The following is a 15,905-nucleotide window of genomic DNA, read 5'->3' as shown; positions in this document are numbered from 1 at the left end:
TCAGCCCAAAACGCCATGTACCGATTACACCCCCCGCCTAATTATCACATGCAAGGTTTGACCGCCCTTATGCACTGAGATCCATGAATGTTCGTTTTTTGACTTCGTAATGATGATGACCGTGTTTTTGCTTCTGCAAGAGAGAAAGGCTGTGTGATGTACTTTTCTTTGTCCTCAAAATAGAACCCAAAAAATGACCCAGAAGTGGAAGAAAAAACCAGACTGCACAGTCATTAAACGTCAAAGTGACCACCACCAATCATCTGTTCTTCGTTGGTGGTTGTGCGCACAATGCCGCTCATGCGATTGCCTCTCTGGTTCATGTCCTCCAGGTCATCCCAGTCATCATCCTGGTGGTGGGAATCACGCATCTCTTCGTCATCATAGCGGCCCTTATCTCTCATGTGATCGTCGAGAGCGCTCTCGTCCACGAAGGTGAAGCCCTGAAAGTTGGCCTGCACAGAGGGTGAAAGAGGCGTCGATGTAGCGAAGCCCTTGGACAGAGCAGCAGCCCGTTCGTTGAGCGAGCCGTTGTTATCAAGCGCGTTGGTGAACTCAGGGTCAAAGTACGACACGTCTGTGGCAGAGGTCAACTTAGGCTTGAAAGGAGGTGTGATGAGCTTCTTTGCCAAAATGTCCCAGTCAATGTCGGCAAAGAATGGGTGGCGCTTCAACTCCTCCGCGTCGTCCGTCGCACCAAGTCTGTGCTTTGGGTTTCTGTTGAGCAGGCCTTTCACGAAGTTGCGACCCTCCTGCGACAAGGTGTCCCGAGGAAATCTGACCTTGCCGAAGGCGATGTTCTTATACATCTGTTGGGTGTCCTCCGCATAGAAGGGGCTCCAACCACAGCACATCTCGAAGACCAGAACTCCCAGCGACCAGAAATCCACCATCTTGGTGTATCCTGACTCGTCAAGAAGAACTTCGGGAGCGAGGTACTCGGTTGTGCCGCAGAACGTGTTGGTGGTATCGTTCTTTGTCAAGTTTGCCTTTGACAGACCAAAGTCGCAAAGGGCAATGTGACCATTTGCGTCGAGCAGGATGTTTTCTGGCTTCAGGTCACGATAAACAATATCGTTGTTGTGGAGGTGCTGAATGGCCAAGATAAGTTCTGCGATATAGAATTTGGCTCTTCGCTCATCGAACCGTCCTTCTTTCTGGAGATGCCAGAACAGCTCACCGCCAGACATGTAATCGGTGACCAAGTAAAGGTCTGATGGTGTCTGGAAGGAGAACTTGAGGCCCACAATGAAGGGCGAGTCGGACATGGCTGTCCGAACCAGGATATTGCGCTCACCGACGGTATGGGCGACTTCCTTCTTCTGGACGATGACCTTCTTGGACAGGACCTTCATGGCGTAAATGCGCTCGGTATCCTTCTTCCGGACCTGGTAAACTTGTCCAAAGGTACCTTTGCCGATCAACTTAAGAATCTGGAAGTCTTCCGGACCAAAGTGCTTTATCTCAGTTCGCTGATAGACGGCTTCCACGTAAATCTCCCCTGTAGGAGCGTTCTCTGCCATCGTGTCGGCATGGCCCTTGAGCTGGTACCAGCCACGTACCGGGTTGCTGGAATCTCTGTTGGCCTGGAAATCGACTTGACCCAAAAACTCCTCTCCCTTGTCGGTGTGATCATAGACGGAAATATCGACCAGCATGTTCGAATCAACAACATCACTGAAAAGTCAGCCAAACCCCAAATGTCTCAATCATTGCATCAACTTACAATTCTGCCTCGGCGTCCCACTTTGGACTGGTGAAGGATCGGCGGGAACGGTTGCGGAACGTGTTGTAATCGGATATGCTGGTGTTGCTGCTCTGGCGACTGCGCATAGGAATAGACATGACTGGGCGGCCTGAGTCGCTGCCTTGTCTTTGAATCGGAATACCCCCAAAGGAGGGCGCAGGGAGGTTCACTTCATCCTCCTCTTCGACGGAGCGCGGGCCTCCTGAGATGAGCTCGCTTCTCTGGAAAACAGCTACGACATAGGGGTCCTTGGCACGGCGCAGTCCTTTGGCCTCGACAATCTTGATCGTGAGCTTGCCGCGAGCAGCGGGAACTTGAGCACCGGTAGTACCGCGCCGGATGGGCGTCTGAACACCACTAGGAGGGACCGTCTCGTTGCTACTTCTCTTGGAGGTCGTCTTCTCCTCAGCCTGAGATGGCTGCGCCGCTGAAAGCGCCCTTGTAGGAGTTGGTGGGCCACTCTTGAATCCCGCAAATTGTGTTAGCTTCTTGAGCTGATCAACTGACGAAGAGCTGTGAAGGGAAGCGGTTTTCTGCGCTGAACCAACGTGGAAATGAATGGGGGATGTTGGTGTGATGGGCTTGTGAAGACTGGGATTTGATATGTGATGAGCATGCACAACTGAAGTTGTGACGATGCTTGAAGGTTGGGACATGAGGGTGAGACTATGGCATTTTTGCGGGTAATCTGTGACGCCTCTTTGGAGCAACGGTCGCGCAGATGAGGATGCCGCGGACCGTGATTCTCCATATCGCAACGACAGACTTCTTTTCAGAAGTCCCGCCGACGACCGTCTGGATATCGGCGGTGTCGGATACTGATGTGTCTGAACCAGTGCCATGGATGTGGTGTGTGGTGATGATGGCCGCTCTTCAGGGTGGGGGAGTGATGGGGATGTTGGTTCAGGATCGCCACCGGGCACAGCATCCACTGAGCTGACCTGAGAAGCCTTCCCGTCCGTCTCGACTTGTTTCGTTGAGGGATCAGGAAGCGATTGTCCTCGATTGCGATCCGACGCGACAGGGGCAGATACAGAATTGTGAGAAGAATCTGTACGAACCTGGCCGAAGTAGCTCATAATGCCCGGCAGGCGTTTGTCATGGAGGTCGGGTTGAGGGGTCGCCACCCCGGAGCGGGGCGTATCAAAGCCGATCTGATCCGCGCCATCTTCGTCAGGTGCGGCCGCGGGAGTCCTGCTGGGGTGGTTAACAGTGAGATTCATCGTTAATTGTGGCGGAAACTGCGCGGAGGAGGGGAAATCGTGGGTTGGACAACAGAGGGATGACACGCTGAGCAACACAGCGAAAAGCGGAGGCAAAATTTAGAGTCAAGAGCTAGCTCATGACGGCTGCCAAGACCATGACCACACTTGGGTACTTTGGGTGAGGACGAAGAATTGAAGCGAGGCGGAGTAGGGAGGAGTTCTGCCTGTGTGCGTCCCTCTGAGTGTGCCTCTGACGGAAAAGAACGGGTAAATTTTTTTCTCTTCGTCCTCTCTTGAGCTTGGGGGTGGAAGCAAGGATGCCGTAGCAATAGCTTGCCGGGTAGTGCAGTTCGGGGGGGATGATGCAAAGGACCAAAAGGGAAGAGCCGTCAAATAAAAGACATGAGTAAAGTGGACTTTTTTGTTCCGAGGGCGCCCCGTCTTCATAGGTCCTCGACCACTAGTCAAGGGCCTTGGATCGGAGGTTTTTAGTAAATGCAATGGCGGGGCAAAGACGCTGGGCGGGCGAGGGGAAAGGGAAGAGGGGGAAACCATTCAGACGACGAGGTGCAGGGAGAGCTTCAATGCTGACTTGACTAGAGCAAGAAACGACTGGTTTTCCCTCCGGTTGTTGGTCCATTGTTGGACGAGTCAGGCTTCTCAACTTTGATAAGCCTCTTGCAGCATTGGCTCTTGGACTGGCTCTGGCTCGCTGGCTATGGCGGCCCCCGCGTACCTACACCTCCATTTGCCCTCTTCTAGTCTTGTCACCGCATTGGCAACCGAACGAAGGGTTCAGGTAAGGTAAGTGAACATGGGTAGGGGAAGGGATGGGACGAGGGGTAAGCAGTGATTTGCATGTGCAAGCGAATACTGGATGAGGGGTGTAACAGGACTTTGAATTGATGCGTCGTATATCACCCTCACCCTCACCCACGACATGGTCCACGGAGCAAAGGTCAGCTTCAGGTATGCCTGCCACCGGCGACCACACAGCGGACGTGTGCCGCGGACGTGTGCCGGTGGGGGGGGGGGGGGGGGGGGGAGGGGGGGGGGGAACCAGACGAGTGAACAAGCTCTAAGACCACCGTAGGAATGGGTGAGAATAGACGTGATAATGGTAGCGGCAACAGGTTGAAGGAAAAAGAGGCGCCGAATGGGCTCAGTTGCTTGCAGCCTCGGACACTCGTCCGGGATCGTCTGGGGTCCCTCAGCGGTAGGCTGAAAGGGCCGTTGACGGCATCGGCCTCTGACACTAGCCAAATGAGGAACGTCTTGGCCCAAACCCATCGGGTGCAGGAGCGAGCAGGCGAGAAGAAAGGCTCCTCGTTCGCCAGCCACCCCTCCATCGCCACGCTTTTGGGTAGTATGTGTCTATGTCCGACGATGACATGCCGCATGGAATGGACACCCTTCAAGAGCAGAGGCTCCTTCCAGGGTCCAACGCCGCGGGGCAGATCGGGAGCATGGGAACAGCAAGGTAATGTGACGGGGTGGTGACAGGTAATGAAAAGTGTCGATGACATATGAGGGGGGAAGAGGTCTCGAACGTCCGCCGGGCCCAGCTAGTGACGGAGACAGGAAATGGTACTTTTCATGGTTACGCAACTCCAGCTTTGAAGGAGCAACCAGGCGACAGGCAGGCCGGGTGTGAAGTCCCATCTGAAAAGGGAAATAAAGAACGGATATCAAGCGAATGGGAAAGGCGTCACAACGCAAGCCCAACAGAGAGAGCAAGCAAGCTAACGCCACACAGCTTTGACCGAGCACGCGGTGAAGCAGTTGGACCACTGGTCGGTGCAGGACCCAGAAGGGACCTCTGCGTGGGGTTTGCTGGATAGGAAGGCAGAGAGACACAATGAAATGGGTGCAATAGGGGTCCGAATAGGAGCGCAAGGTAGCAGGCAGAGGGTGCAAAGGATGCAGAGCAGCAGAAGAGGCATAACGAAAAATTGCAACATACCTAGAAGTCGAGCCTGACATCATCATGGCCTGTGTCGCGCGCTTCAACAGGTCGAAGCCGCCTGTGTTTGTGTTTGCATGTGCACCCTCGGAGCCGGACATGGTTGCTGGCTGGCGTCTTTGTGTGACGGACGGTGAAGGTGAAGGCCTAGTCAAGGCAGAGGCCTGAATCCTTGGTTGACGTCAAAACAAGCCCGTGATATCACCACGATGCCGAGGGATCGGTGGACGCGAGAGACGGGCGGCAGATGGGGGTGAGGTTTGGCGCAGGTGTGCGTGCGAGTGTGCGTGTGTGTGTGTGTGTGTGTGTGTGTGAGTGAGAATGCGGTGAGAGTGGTGAGTTTGGTTTGTGAGAGGTAGCGGCGGCGAGTGAGATGCGGCTGCCGTTGCGGTTGCGGTTTCGGTTGTGGGTGATGTGATTTTTCGGAGGTGGAATTGGAGACTTGATTTTTCTTCTCTCTCGCGCCGGAGGGGGGTTGAGAAGTTGAGAGAGAGTAAGAGTGGGATGGAGTGAGAGAGAGAGCCAGGCCACGCTATGAGATCGAGTTGCCTTCAGGTTGTGTGCGTGGGAGTGGAGGCGGGAGGGTGGAGGCGGTAGGAGAGGGGAGGGGGGGACAGGACCACGAGAGGGGAAGGCGTGACTGGGTCCAGTTGAGTCTCGAGGCTTGTTGCTTCCTGCCTTTTTTGCCGTCCTTCTTTTTATTGTACCTTTGGTGTCGAGTACAGGGTACCGTCTGTGTAGGTATGGCTGATGTGACCTATTGACTGAGGTGTACACAGCGCGCCGACTGCCCAGCTGTGTAGGCGAATGCGCTATGCAAGCTGAACTGAGATGCGCACTTCCAGCCAGTTACCCGTGGAAAAAAGGAAAGGTCCAATACCAGGCCGGATAGGATAGGAGGACAGAGCGGCTGCGAGCAGTGAAGTGTCTGTCTCCGTTGGGTACGGTACTCTTGTGAGGCCAGGTACCTTGGGTGCTTGGGTATCGTGAGGTATGAAAGTGGGTCGGCAGCGACAGCGGCAGCGACAGCGTAGCAGCCCAGCCAGTGTCAAATGGATTGAGGTGGTCCTTGGTAAGGCCCGAATGGAAGCCAGGGAGTCCGTGATGATGTTGATGACAGCATCCAGTGAGAGCGAGCGGATGTCCAGAGGGGCGGATCGTGAAGTGGCACTCGTCTTGTGATAGACTGTAGGTAGTCTTGAATCGAATATAGTACTCCGTCGAGGTCGAGGGGGTTCCGGTTCGTGAGGGGAGAAACGACCCGATTCTGGGAACCTGGAAAAATTGGGTTCAAGCCTTCAAGGGTGGAGACGGACGAGTCGAAATGAGGTCAAGCGTGGAGAGTTGACCTTTGAGGTGAGGTGTGAAGTTGGCCTGTGAGGCACCCCGAGTATTTCGTGGGGTAAAATAACACAGCTGAGTGAGTGGTCGTCGGACCGGTGAGATGAGGTGAGGTAAAGAGGATTGGATGCGAGCATGAAGCGTGGGAGAGTCGGAACTCTGTGAGTGGCAGGTTACAGGCGAGGAGAGGAGGTGAGGCGGAGTGAGGTAAGAGGCGTGGGAGGAAAGCGGCGACCTGGATTGAAGCCTGTTCTCTTTGAAAGTGGGGTCGTTTATGGAAGGTAGGTGCCTGTCACAGGAGGCTGCGTCTTATTTGGTACCCAATGTCCACCTGGATGTTGTAGGTTCCCAGTGATGGGCTCCCAAGGGTGAGTTGTTATATGGGAAAGCCCTGCCCTCTTCCAATGCCTGGGGTAAGATATGGAGTAGAGTATGAATAAAAAAAATAAAAAAAGACAAATAAAAAGAGGACGGGAATTCCGGGCAAGTCCAGCCTCAGCTCTCACTTGGACGGTCGACGATGTTAGGGAGAAGAGTCACAATCTACTCCGTAAGGTGCCAGCGGAAGGTGCGATGCAGCTGCAAGGTAAAGGTAAGGTATTAGCCCGTCGGCCAAAGATAACTCCACATACAAATACAGCTTGAAGGGTATCTATCTACCTTAGCTTAATCTAAAGGTAGCTTCAACATGCTTTGGCTACCTAGGTAAGGTGCGATACAGAGTAGATGTGGAAGAAAAGCTGGGAAAGAGAATCAACACCAAGACAACAAAGGTACCTTGGTCTAGATACCGCCACCCTGTATGTCTGTGTACCTACCTTACTTACTTCCACTGACGAGAGGAGGTTCAAGAGACTCGAAAGTACGGGTACCGAGCTCGGAATGCCGTTTTGAGGAGTTTGAGACTTTTCAAAGTGTTCTGGATTGCCTCCACAGCATTCCACAAATCAACGGCCAATCCGCCGGTGCTTACCGCGCTCTGTGCGTCCTACTTTGCGCCCCGGGAATAATCAAAATGCGACTGGCTGGATGACTGCATCTTGTCCAAGGTATTTGCCCCCCCCCGGCGAGACTGGTACTGTCAGAATAATAAGTAGGTATCTCACGCTGCATGATTGCATCTCGTCAACATGTATTACGGAGTACCTACAAACTACAAGTTACAGCCCCCGAAGCCGGTGCAGGTGCAGAGCAGATGCAGATGCAGCAGGTGCACCTCACCCCCGCCTGCCTCTTGTCTCTTGCATCCGCTTCCATTTGCACCTGCACCTGCACCTGCACCTGCACTTTTCACGGATTCCCTTTTTGGCTTCGCGTCTCCTTCAACTGCAGTAATTGTCCCCGCCTGTCTCTCGGTGCCCTCCGCCAGAAGCAACCATGAGACAAGCTTTGATATCTTCCTCGTTTCCTCACGGTACAATCTCAGGTGTCTGGTTCATTTCTATCCTCAAGAGCTGACTTTGTAAGTCATTCCAAGAAGAAACACCGTGTCTTCCAACTTATACTTAGGGTGCCATCGCGCCACGCTTCGGCTAGGCCTGCTCCATTGCAGGGGAGCAGTGTTCCAAACGACCTTCTAGAACGGACCCAAGAACCAGAGAGGAATGTCCAGCGCCACTCGCGCCTTGAACGAACTACCTATCAACCGGAGCATATTTGCCAGCTTTGCCATCCAACCAACCTAGGTACCAGTATCCAGAACTTCATCTCCGGGCTGAGTGACACAAGTCAGTACAAGAAAAGCGCCACGGGGGGGACTGCCCATTACCGCGCTACGAATATTTCAACCATCTCTTCGGCGGGCCCCAGAACAGGCTTGTGGGGGGCTTCGCCGGCTTCCCTCCGAGACCGCCGACCCAAGGGATCCTCCTCGGGAAACCAAAACGTTGACCCGCCGGCGGGCCATTCCCCTCCATCCGACAAGGGCATGCCGCGAGCGAACCGCCGGGGTGGGTGCACTGGAGGGTGGGCTTGACGGACGATGCGATTGACAAGGAGGATGAGTCAATAAGTCTCGACGAACCAACATCCACATCGCCTCTTCCAGCGAAGCATTGGCTGCAACACAACACCACAATACTTCGATCATCTCACGGTCTCGCCCTCTGTACTTGACTCCACGCGATTGGAATGTACAGCTACCGATACCTATAGATTACCCCCAAATACCACACCAACAACCTTGCTATCTTATCACTTATCGGTTTACCTCCCACGGCGATACCTGCAGCACAGTTATTGTCCATTAATTACCTCGCCGAGCCAAGAAGGGGGGCTCTGCTTGGGGGGACTATCATCAACCACTTATCAGCTCCCAGCACCTTTGACGCTTCTCCTACAACAACTCGAATCCATGCACCAGCAGGTTAAGACAGAACTCGGGTCTGGAATGTCTCTCGGGACAGGTCCAGCTTCAGCCTTTTAGAAATCCGCCACTGTCTTCAGGCTTCCGTAATGTCAGCTCTCGACGTTGTACCACAGTACAAGGCCATAGCACCCCCGGTCTATCCCTCAAGTTCGCCCTCACAGCTCCTACTTCTCTCGATAACTGAATTTTCCATCGCCCAGTGTGGCGGACTATCTGGCGCTAAAAATAATAATAAAAAAGACTTCGCGGTAATGCGGCGGTCAAACGTAGCCTATTGATTGACGAGTTGCAAACAATTCCTGTTGAACCGCTGACCGGCATGCCAGTGTAGGCCATTGCTTATTCTAGGGTGCTGATGAGCTTGGCCTCATCAATACTGGATCAAGACAGTTTCTTTCAATGAGGAACGTTCATGGCGTGGCAGACAAGGGGCAGGACTCAACGTAACCCAATGAGGAGTCCTGTTGCAAGCTTCGCCAACTTGTGTAGAGACAGGATATCATCAGCTGTCACGATATTCAAGGTAATAAGCGCATAGAATCGTCATACTGGCGAACATATCTCCTTGCTCTTCCCTCCTGACCTCTACACTAAGCTAGTCAGTCAGTCATTCACCTGATGTATCCGTCCTACCACACCGACATGTCTTCAACTATCGGTCAACTCCAAGCGTGCCCCAAATCCAGTCTTGGAATGACCGGTTTCATGGCGACGACTCGGAGTCCCGCATGGCCTGACATGGCATAGCATGGTCCTCTATACCCGTCAAACCCATACAAGATCAACGTATCGGTACCGGAGCACCACTCACTGCGACCATATGCTTACGCGATGTCCTCTGAATCCTGCTTCACATCCCAAGTGGCTGCGGGATGGATTCCTGCGCCACGATTCACTTGACAGGACTTCACTGTCAAGACGTTAACCCCAACATTCCCCCACCCACGATTACAGGATGGACGCATGGAAGTCCAACGACAATCGCCAATTTTCCCCGCCGTTCACCTCCTAGTGGAGCAACCGTCCCGCCGCTACGCTACACAAACCGGTCGACTCCACTACGTCAGTCGCCTATTCTTCGTCCTCCTCGACGAGGGAGTGGGACTTCAAAGGTTGCTCCCCGTCCGATCCGACGTTGTCCAGCGTTCGAGACATGGCGGGTTTGCGGGTTTGCGGGTTTTTGTCGACGAGTCATTAGGCTCGCTTCATTGCCACGCCAGGCAACCGCTACAATGACCAACCTCATGTCTTGCATCGTTACTAAAGTGTCCCCAAACCGCTATACGAGAAACGGCGGCAACACGGGCATGCCTCACCGAAAAAACGTAGCGCATGCCTGAGCGACGGATGGGAAGTTGGCTGGCGGTTTCTCGGCACAGAATATCCCGTCTGATAATACATACAGAAGAAAGGTCGATATGTTCCCAACAAGAAATGCTCAACCTATGTAGGAGTCACGAATACATGGACCGATGCCAGGCACGACCAACGAACATGTCCTATCACCCCCTCGAGCTACTGTATACCCAAACTCTGCTTCAAGTCTCTTCTACCGCGCGACCGCGCGTCTTTCCACCAACGTTTCGCAATCACACAACGTCCTGAGCGATACCTAGACTCGTCCGAAAGGACACTCGACCCGACCCGCCGGATCTGCACCTCGCCCATCCCGGTTTGTCAACCCAGCAAAGTATAGGTTTCCGTCCAAGCTGTGGCCCGAGTTCCTAATTGACTGACATCCCCTCTCCCTCTCCCTCCCTCTCTCTCTCGGAACCCACATGCCGATGAACCTACGTGCTTTCTTTGTACGACCCTTCGTGCATATGGACGGCCCCGTCTCACAAATACCTTCCACCTTTGAGACTCGCAGTTCGGCATCAGCTTGCAATAGTTCGCGTTCTTGGCAACTCAAGCAAGATCCCGTCGGCATCGAATAGATCTCTGATGCCTTCTTTACAGGTTAGGTCTAACGGGCCCTCGTGTGCCCGTTGAGGAACTTTCATGCGTAAAGATGCAAGCTCGACGTCAATGCTTTCCGTGTTATGCCGATGAGGGGTTGATGCCTTCTTCGGATCGCGATTGCCATGTGCCAAAGCCGGACGATCTAGGTCAATCAGAGAGAGAGGGGGAGAACGAGAGAACGAAAGCCAAGTACAAGGTTTGGATCGATACAGTTGCAATATGTCCCAACTTTTTCTCCTCGGGATAGGTTCCCTGGGCGGCCAACGTCGGCCCCTGGGACGAGCCGCAAGCCGCAAGCCGCAAGCCGCAAGCCTACCGCTTCTGAGCCGCTTTCTTGGTAAGTAGCTATGCTTGACTTTGGTGAGTTCCGGTGATGGACTGAACGCAAGAGTCATCATTGATCTGGTTTCCGTAAAGTAAGACTACAACAGTAGTAGAAAAGCCATGTCACATTGTACATCACAGGTCACATTCCACTGGTTCGGGGATTTTGTCTCCCTCTTCATTGTCAGTGTGGTGAAGCGCACAGTCGACTCGAAGGTCAATCTTTGTGGAACGGGAGTTTAGAACAGTAGTATCGGTACTGTTTTCTCAATACTTATGCTCGTAATTGCGTGAGCATCTATCGTCTATGGTGTATCCTCGCGCTAAGCTTCTATAATGCCCTTGTCTTTTTATGTTCGGATCCCACAGATGTATACCACTGACCAGACAATCGTTGGCGTTGGTATAGGTGTAGAAACGGAACTCTATGAACCAAAGACAGGACTCCCCATGTGGGATCTCTAGGATCCATCTATGTGGAATCGCTCCACGTCTTTCTAGTGTTGTAATGCTGCATGCCGTCAACGCCACTGGGTATACTGTATGCTTCCAATGAAAACAGACAATGTTCGCCGCCCTTTGTTTTTCTGTATCCAACCATGAAGGGATCTCCGGGATCCAGGAGTATATCTCTAGCCGCTCTCTCTGACGCATTAATCAACCATTAAGTAGTAAGTTCGTAAGTCGTAAGTCGGAAACCCTCTGTTCCTTTTCCGTCAGCAGTACATGCCGATGCCCTCATGTCCGATATGCCGCATTCTCGTCTCTCACTCACTCATGTCAACGTCATTGTCGCCGTCGTCGAATGTCTTCGTCTTTTGAAGAGCCAGCTCCTCCTTGCTAGTCAGAAGCGAGGTCTTCACCCAGGCGCCATTCTTCGCCTGGATCCAGCGAATGTTCTGCGTGTTGAGGAGGATCCTCGGCTTCTTGGTCGCCGCGGCGCCGAGGCGGGCTGCGATGGCGAAGGAGGAGGAGGGCCTTAGGCGGTCTAGGTGGATGGAGACTTGTTGGTTGAGCCAGTGGTGGATTCGCCGGCGCGGGGACCAGTTTGAGCTTCCTGTTTCAGCTGTTCCAGCCGTTCCTGTTCCCGTTGCGTTGGTACCTGTTGTCTCTGTACCTGCTGCGAGGTTTGCGCCTGCTGCTTGGACGACGGTCTTGGGTTCCTTGGGTGGACGAGCGGGAGAGATGCCGGCGTCTGAGCCGCGGTGTTGTTTGCGGCGGCGACTGGCAGCGTCGACCGAGGCTGACGAGGAGGCCTTGAGCTTGAGCTTGGTCTGCTTGGGCTGGAGGCTTGGGGTGTTTGTATTTGTTGTGGGTGGGGTGATGGGATTGCGACTGGGGAGGAGTCTGATTTTGGTGATGGGCCTGAGGTTGGTATTGGGTGTAAGGTTGTTGTTGCTGGCGCCAGCGCCGGTGGATGGGGTTTGGGGGTTGGCCATTGTGAAACTTTGTTGTAGGTGGGATATTTTGAGGTTGCGTGAGGGTTGTTTGACGTGGTTCGGCCTTTGATGGTGAAGTAGAGTAATTGTGATGGAGGAAGATTGCCTTTGATTGTTGATGAAGTTGAGTTGGAAACGATGGAGTTGTCGAAGCCTGTTCGTTCTCAAGTTCGTTGCTGAATGTTTTTTGCGTTCTTCAGATCCGCGAGGACCATGAGAATGTGTGTATGATCAAAAAGATGGGTGCAACAATGGGAGCCGAGTACCGCCTTTATATATCATTCAACGGGACGTAAAGGCGGTTCGTCGAATATGGAGTTGGTGGCCGAAGAGGTTAAGTGAACAATCGGAGATGGCTATTTGCCTGATTAGGGTACTTGGACGAGCAAACCGGGCTTTTTCAGATGAAGAAGATTGTCGAGGGGGTTCTTATTCACTGCTTTGCCCCGGTCTGACTCTGCTGGGCTGGGCTGAGGTATCTCCGTTATATTTCGAGGCAGAGTTCTGGAAATACCTTGGGTCGGGTGGGTGGTTGGGTTGGTTGAGAGAGGTGAATGACCACCGAGACCCGCGAGCCCGTCTGGGCCGCGTGACCACCTCAGCCTACCACCTATCCCCAGTGCACCTCAGAAACCCTACAAGTCTCTGGTAGTCACTCGGCTCTTTCTTATTTCAGATAATTTACCTTGTCCATTTCGCTGGTCAAGCTTCGTGGTTTCCGTGTGTTTTGACAATGGAATGAACGACAAGGTGAATGAAACGTGTTTCCTTTGAGGCGGAAAAGGTTATCGAAACTCGCCCTCTATTTCGGGCTTCAAACGAGCTAGACAAAGAGTTGATGCAGACGGCGCACTCATACACGCATTCAAAAAAAGAAGAGGTTGCAATCCTTCAATATCTTCTTTTGCTCTTTTCGCCCTTTTCCTACTTCAGTTGCAGATTCGAGCATGGATCAACGAATATCTTCAGCCCCTCCACTCCCCTTAAACAAACCAAACCGACAAATTAGACCATCGAGCGACCAACGCATCCCGCCACTCTAACTTCTAGCCTTGTACTCGGCGATAATCTTGTCGATCCGTCGCTCAGCCTCCGGCGTCGTCTTTGGGTTATTTCGAGGATCAGAGCCGCTTCTTGGAAGTAACGGGTCCGGGAAATATTCTGTTTATTGGAAGCGCTTTTGTAAGCTAGAGCCCTTCTCTCACCTCTTCTTCCTCTCTCCAAATTTGGGTTTCCATCGACATTCGTTGAGGCTGGCCCCCCGTGACAGCGCCGTTCTATCAGGACGAGCAAGAGGTTGAAACTTACTGGGGTCGAATCTCTGATCGAGGAGCTTCGCCTTGAAAGACTCGTACTCTTCTCTAAACTTCTTGTTGTTCCAGCCAGGCGTGGCCGCTACCGCCGCCGCAGTAGCCTTGGGGTTGTCTAGAATGCTTCCGCCGGCCTCGGAGCTGGGGGTTTGGAGCTTTGCGCCGCCGGCTGCCATTGTTTTTGCTGTTGGGCTTTTCCTTTAATGTTGTATATGTTGGGTTCCTGACAAGTGATGAGCTACCTGTGCATGTGTATTCTGGGTAGGTATGAACTCACCTTGGATATCCCGAGTTGACAATGGGGAGGATGCGCCAAGTGCTGGCAGAGGGAAAGCACGACTTGGAACAAAGGCCTTGAGGGTCAAGAAGTAAGTGGTGGAATATGGTGATAGTCTTTCTCGATTTTAGGTGGAAAATACTGAACGAATCACCATTGAGGGGATTCCGTCGCAGAGCAGTGAGACGGGGTGGTAAGGCATGAGGTGAGGTGAGGTGGACGTCGTTCGCCCGCCAGTCTGTCACCCGGGCCGGTCAACCCCACCATTCCAAGGGTGTTTCCAAGATCCGATGCGCCTGCTGACCCCTGGGTGCCCCTCCACACAAGACCACAAAGGATACTTCGACCATACATAGTTTTGCATTGGAAGATTCCCCGGGGGTAAGTACCTCTCATGTTCCTGACCCAGCTGAGGGGAGCTTTAAGAAAAAAAATAGCCGTAGCCGTTCCCGACAACTCTGACCAAGGCACCACCAACAAGGGGTCCGTTAACCTCACTCATCTCATCCCACCTTTTTTTTCCCTTTCCACCATTATTGTGAGCATCATTTTCACCACCACTTTGGACAACCAGCCCTTTTGGTTACTTTATGTTCACCTTTATCCTATTCACCCATCCAATGCTCCCACATTAGTCCAAGACCACCGCTCGCCTCGCCACGGTCACAGCACACCTCTCCTCCCTTCCAGGTTTCAACTCCTCACCACCATCGACCAATCCACCACCCCTCCTCAAAAGGCACCTTTAGGCAGGCTTCACCACCTTAGCGAGGCTGCTTCACCCCCACCATCACGGTCACGTTATCAAAGAGTTGGGTTACCTCACCGGAAAACCCACCCGACAAAGCTGGAAAAGATGGTCAAGAAGGGCGCCCCTATTGTCCCTGACGCCTGGGAAGATGACAACTGGGAGTCTGCCGCCGACAAGCTTGACGCCCAACCCACAGAGGTGCAGCCTGAACTGCAGGTACCAATGACCAAGGCAGAGCGGCTCGCCCAGCATGCCGAGCAAAATCGAAAACTTTGGGAATCAGCGTATGTCTCTTCTCGCCCCGAGTATTCTTCTTCTAAGCTCAACACACTGCCCTGTCTTCTACCTATTCCACATACCCCCAATGGCGATGATCGTCACAAAAAAAAAAAAAAGGCAAAGCAGCTAACATGGGCTTCGAACCCCCCTCAACAGCGACTCCCCCACGCCCACACCAATGACCTTCCTCGAAGCCCAACCCTCGGTACCCCTGGCCACGGGCTTCAAACCTCAGGTCAAAGTCCTGAGCCGAAAACCCGCGCCCCGAACAATTGCCCGGCGCGACCCCGTCACCGGCCTCCTCTCACACCTCTCCCTCGCCGACGACGACGCTGACGACCAGCACGCCGAGAAGAAGCCGCAGCTGACGCCCGAGGAGATCCGCGCCAAGCAGCAGCGCGAGCTCGAGGAGAAGCAGCGGCGGTACGAGGAGGCGCGCGCCAAGATCTTTGGCGAGTCGAACCCTTCCTCTGGCGCCTCGAGCCCGAGTGGGACCGTCACACCACCTAGAGGGGGAGGAGGAGGAGGCGCCGAGAACGAAAGAGGGGGAGGACGCGGCCGTGGAAGGGGACGCGGTCGTGGCGGCGGCGGTGGTGGATACCGAGGGAACTCGAACCGACAAGATGACCTACGACGACCTGGCAGCAGCAGATCCGATGCCGCTCGCACCGAGAGCGGCCGCGAGCTTTACGACCCCGGATACGCGCCCCGAGGCGGCTTCGGGATGCAGAAGCGCGGAGGAGGCGACGGCTCTAACCCATACAATACGCATTCTGGCCGGTCTACCCCGAGAGAAGTCGAGGACCAGCCCAAGCAGGCCATTCGAGCTCCACGCGGACCGGATGGGACTGGAAGAGGTGGATTCGGCTTCGCCAAGCGAGGCACAAAGGAAGGATGAAATTATTAACTGTGCTAATTTTGCCTTCCCTTTTCCAAAAG

The 15,905-nt window shown here is 53.7% G+C and overlaps 6 protein-coding genes across 6 annotated transcripts; 2 read left to right on the top strand and 4 right to left on the bottom strand.

Moving 5' to 3' along the window:
• Positions 1 to 233: 233 nt before the first annotated feature.
• On the bottom strand, positions 234 to 2,970 carry BDP55DRAFT_627560 (kinase-like domain-containing protein; the record flags this gene model as incomplete). Its single annotated transcript, XM_060571776.1, has 2 exons — positions 234 to 1,677; positions 1,727 to 2,970. 2 exons carry the CDS (start codon positions 2,968 to 2,970, stop codon positions 234 to 236), a joined length of 2,688 nt encoding a protein of 895 aa, XP_060434567.1.
• A 1,030-nt stretch (positions 2,971 to 4,000) lies between these two features.
• Positions 4,001 to 4,993, bottom strand: BDP55DRAFT_648741 (uncharacterized protein). The gene has a single exon (XM_060573870.1). It carries the CDS (start codon positions 4,939 to 4,941, stop codon positions 4,327 to 4,329), a length of 615 nt encoding a protein of 204 aa, XP_060434566.1. The 5' UTR covers positions 4,942 to 4,993; the 3' UTR covers positions 4,001 to 4,326.
• A 2,393-nt stretch (positions 4,994 to 7,386) lies between these two features.
• BDP55DRAFT_627559 (uncharacterized protein) lies at positions 7,387 to 8,808 on the top strand (the record flags this gene model as incomplete). Its single annotated transcript, XM_060571774.1, has 3 exons — positions 7,387 to 7,718; positions 7,766 to 8,205; positions 8,738 to 8,808. 3 exons carry the CDS (start codon positions 7,387 to 7,389, stop codon positions 8,806 to 8,808), a joined length of 843 nt encoding a protein of 280 aa, XP_060434565.1.
• Positions 8,809 to 11,677: 2,869 nt separating this feature from the next.
• On the bottom strand, positions 11,678 to 12,349 carry BDP55DRAFT_627558 (uncharacterized protein; the record flags this gene model as incomplete). Its single annotated transcript, XM_060571773.1, has 1 exon — positions 11,678 to 12,349. The coding sequence occupies one exon, from the start codon at positions 12,347 to 12,349 to the stop codon at positions 11,678 to 11,680; it is 672 nt and encodes a 223-aa protein (XP_060434564.1).
• A 728-nt stretch (positions 12,350 to 13,077) lies between these two features.
• BDP55DRAFT_648734 (uncharacterized protein) lies at positions 13,078 to 14,198 on the bottom strand. Its single transcript, XM_060573869.1, has 3 exons — positions 13,937 to 14,198; positions 13,658 to 13,882; positions 13,078 to 13,510 (listed from the first exon to the last, which is right to left on the bottom strand). Exons 2-3 carry the CDS (start codon positions 13,833 to 13,835, stop codon positions 13,389 to 13,391), a joined length of 300 nt encoding a protein of 99 aa, XP_060434563.1. The 5' UTR covers positions 13,836 to 13,882; positions 13,937 to 14,198; the 3' UTR covers positions 13,078 to 13,388.
• A 594-nt stretch (positions 14,199 to 14,792) lies between these two features.
• Positions 14,793 to 15,864, top strand: BDP55DRAFT_690645 (uncharacterized protein; the record flags this gene model as incomplete). Its single annotated transcript, XM_060576886.1, has 2 exons — positions 14,793 to 14,971; positions 15,123 to 15,864. 2 exons carry the CDS (start codon positions 14,793 to 14,795, stop codon positions 15,862 to 15,864), a joined length of 921 nt encoding a protein of 306 aa, XP_060434562.1.
• Between the last annotated feature and the right edge of the window lie 41 nt (positions 15,865 to 15,905).

This window comes from Colletotrichum godetiae (genome assembly GCF_030913485.1).
Source record: "Colletotrichum godetiae strain CBS 193.32 chromosome Unknown BDP55scaffold_5, whole genome shotgun sequence".
Classification (NCBI taxonomy): Eukaryota; Fungi; Ascomycota; class Sordariomycetes; order Glomerellales; family Glomerellaceae; genus Colletotrichum; species Colletotrichum godetiae.
Note: the sequence above shows the minus strand (reverse complement) of the source record. Positions and strands in the feature narration are given on the sequence as shown.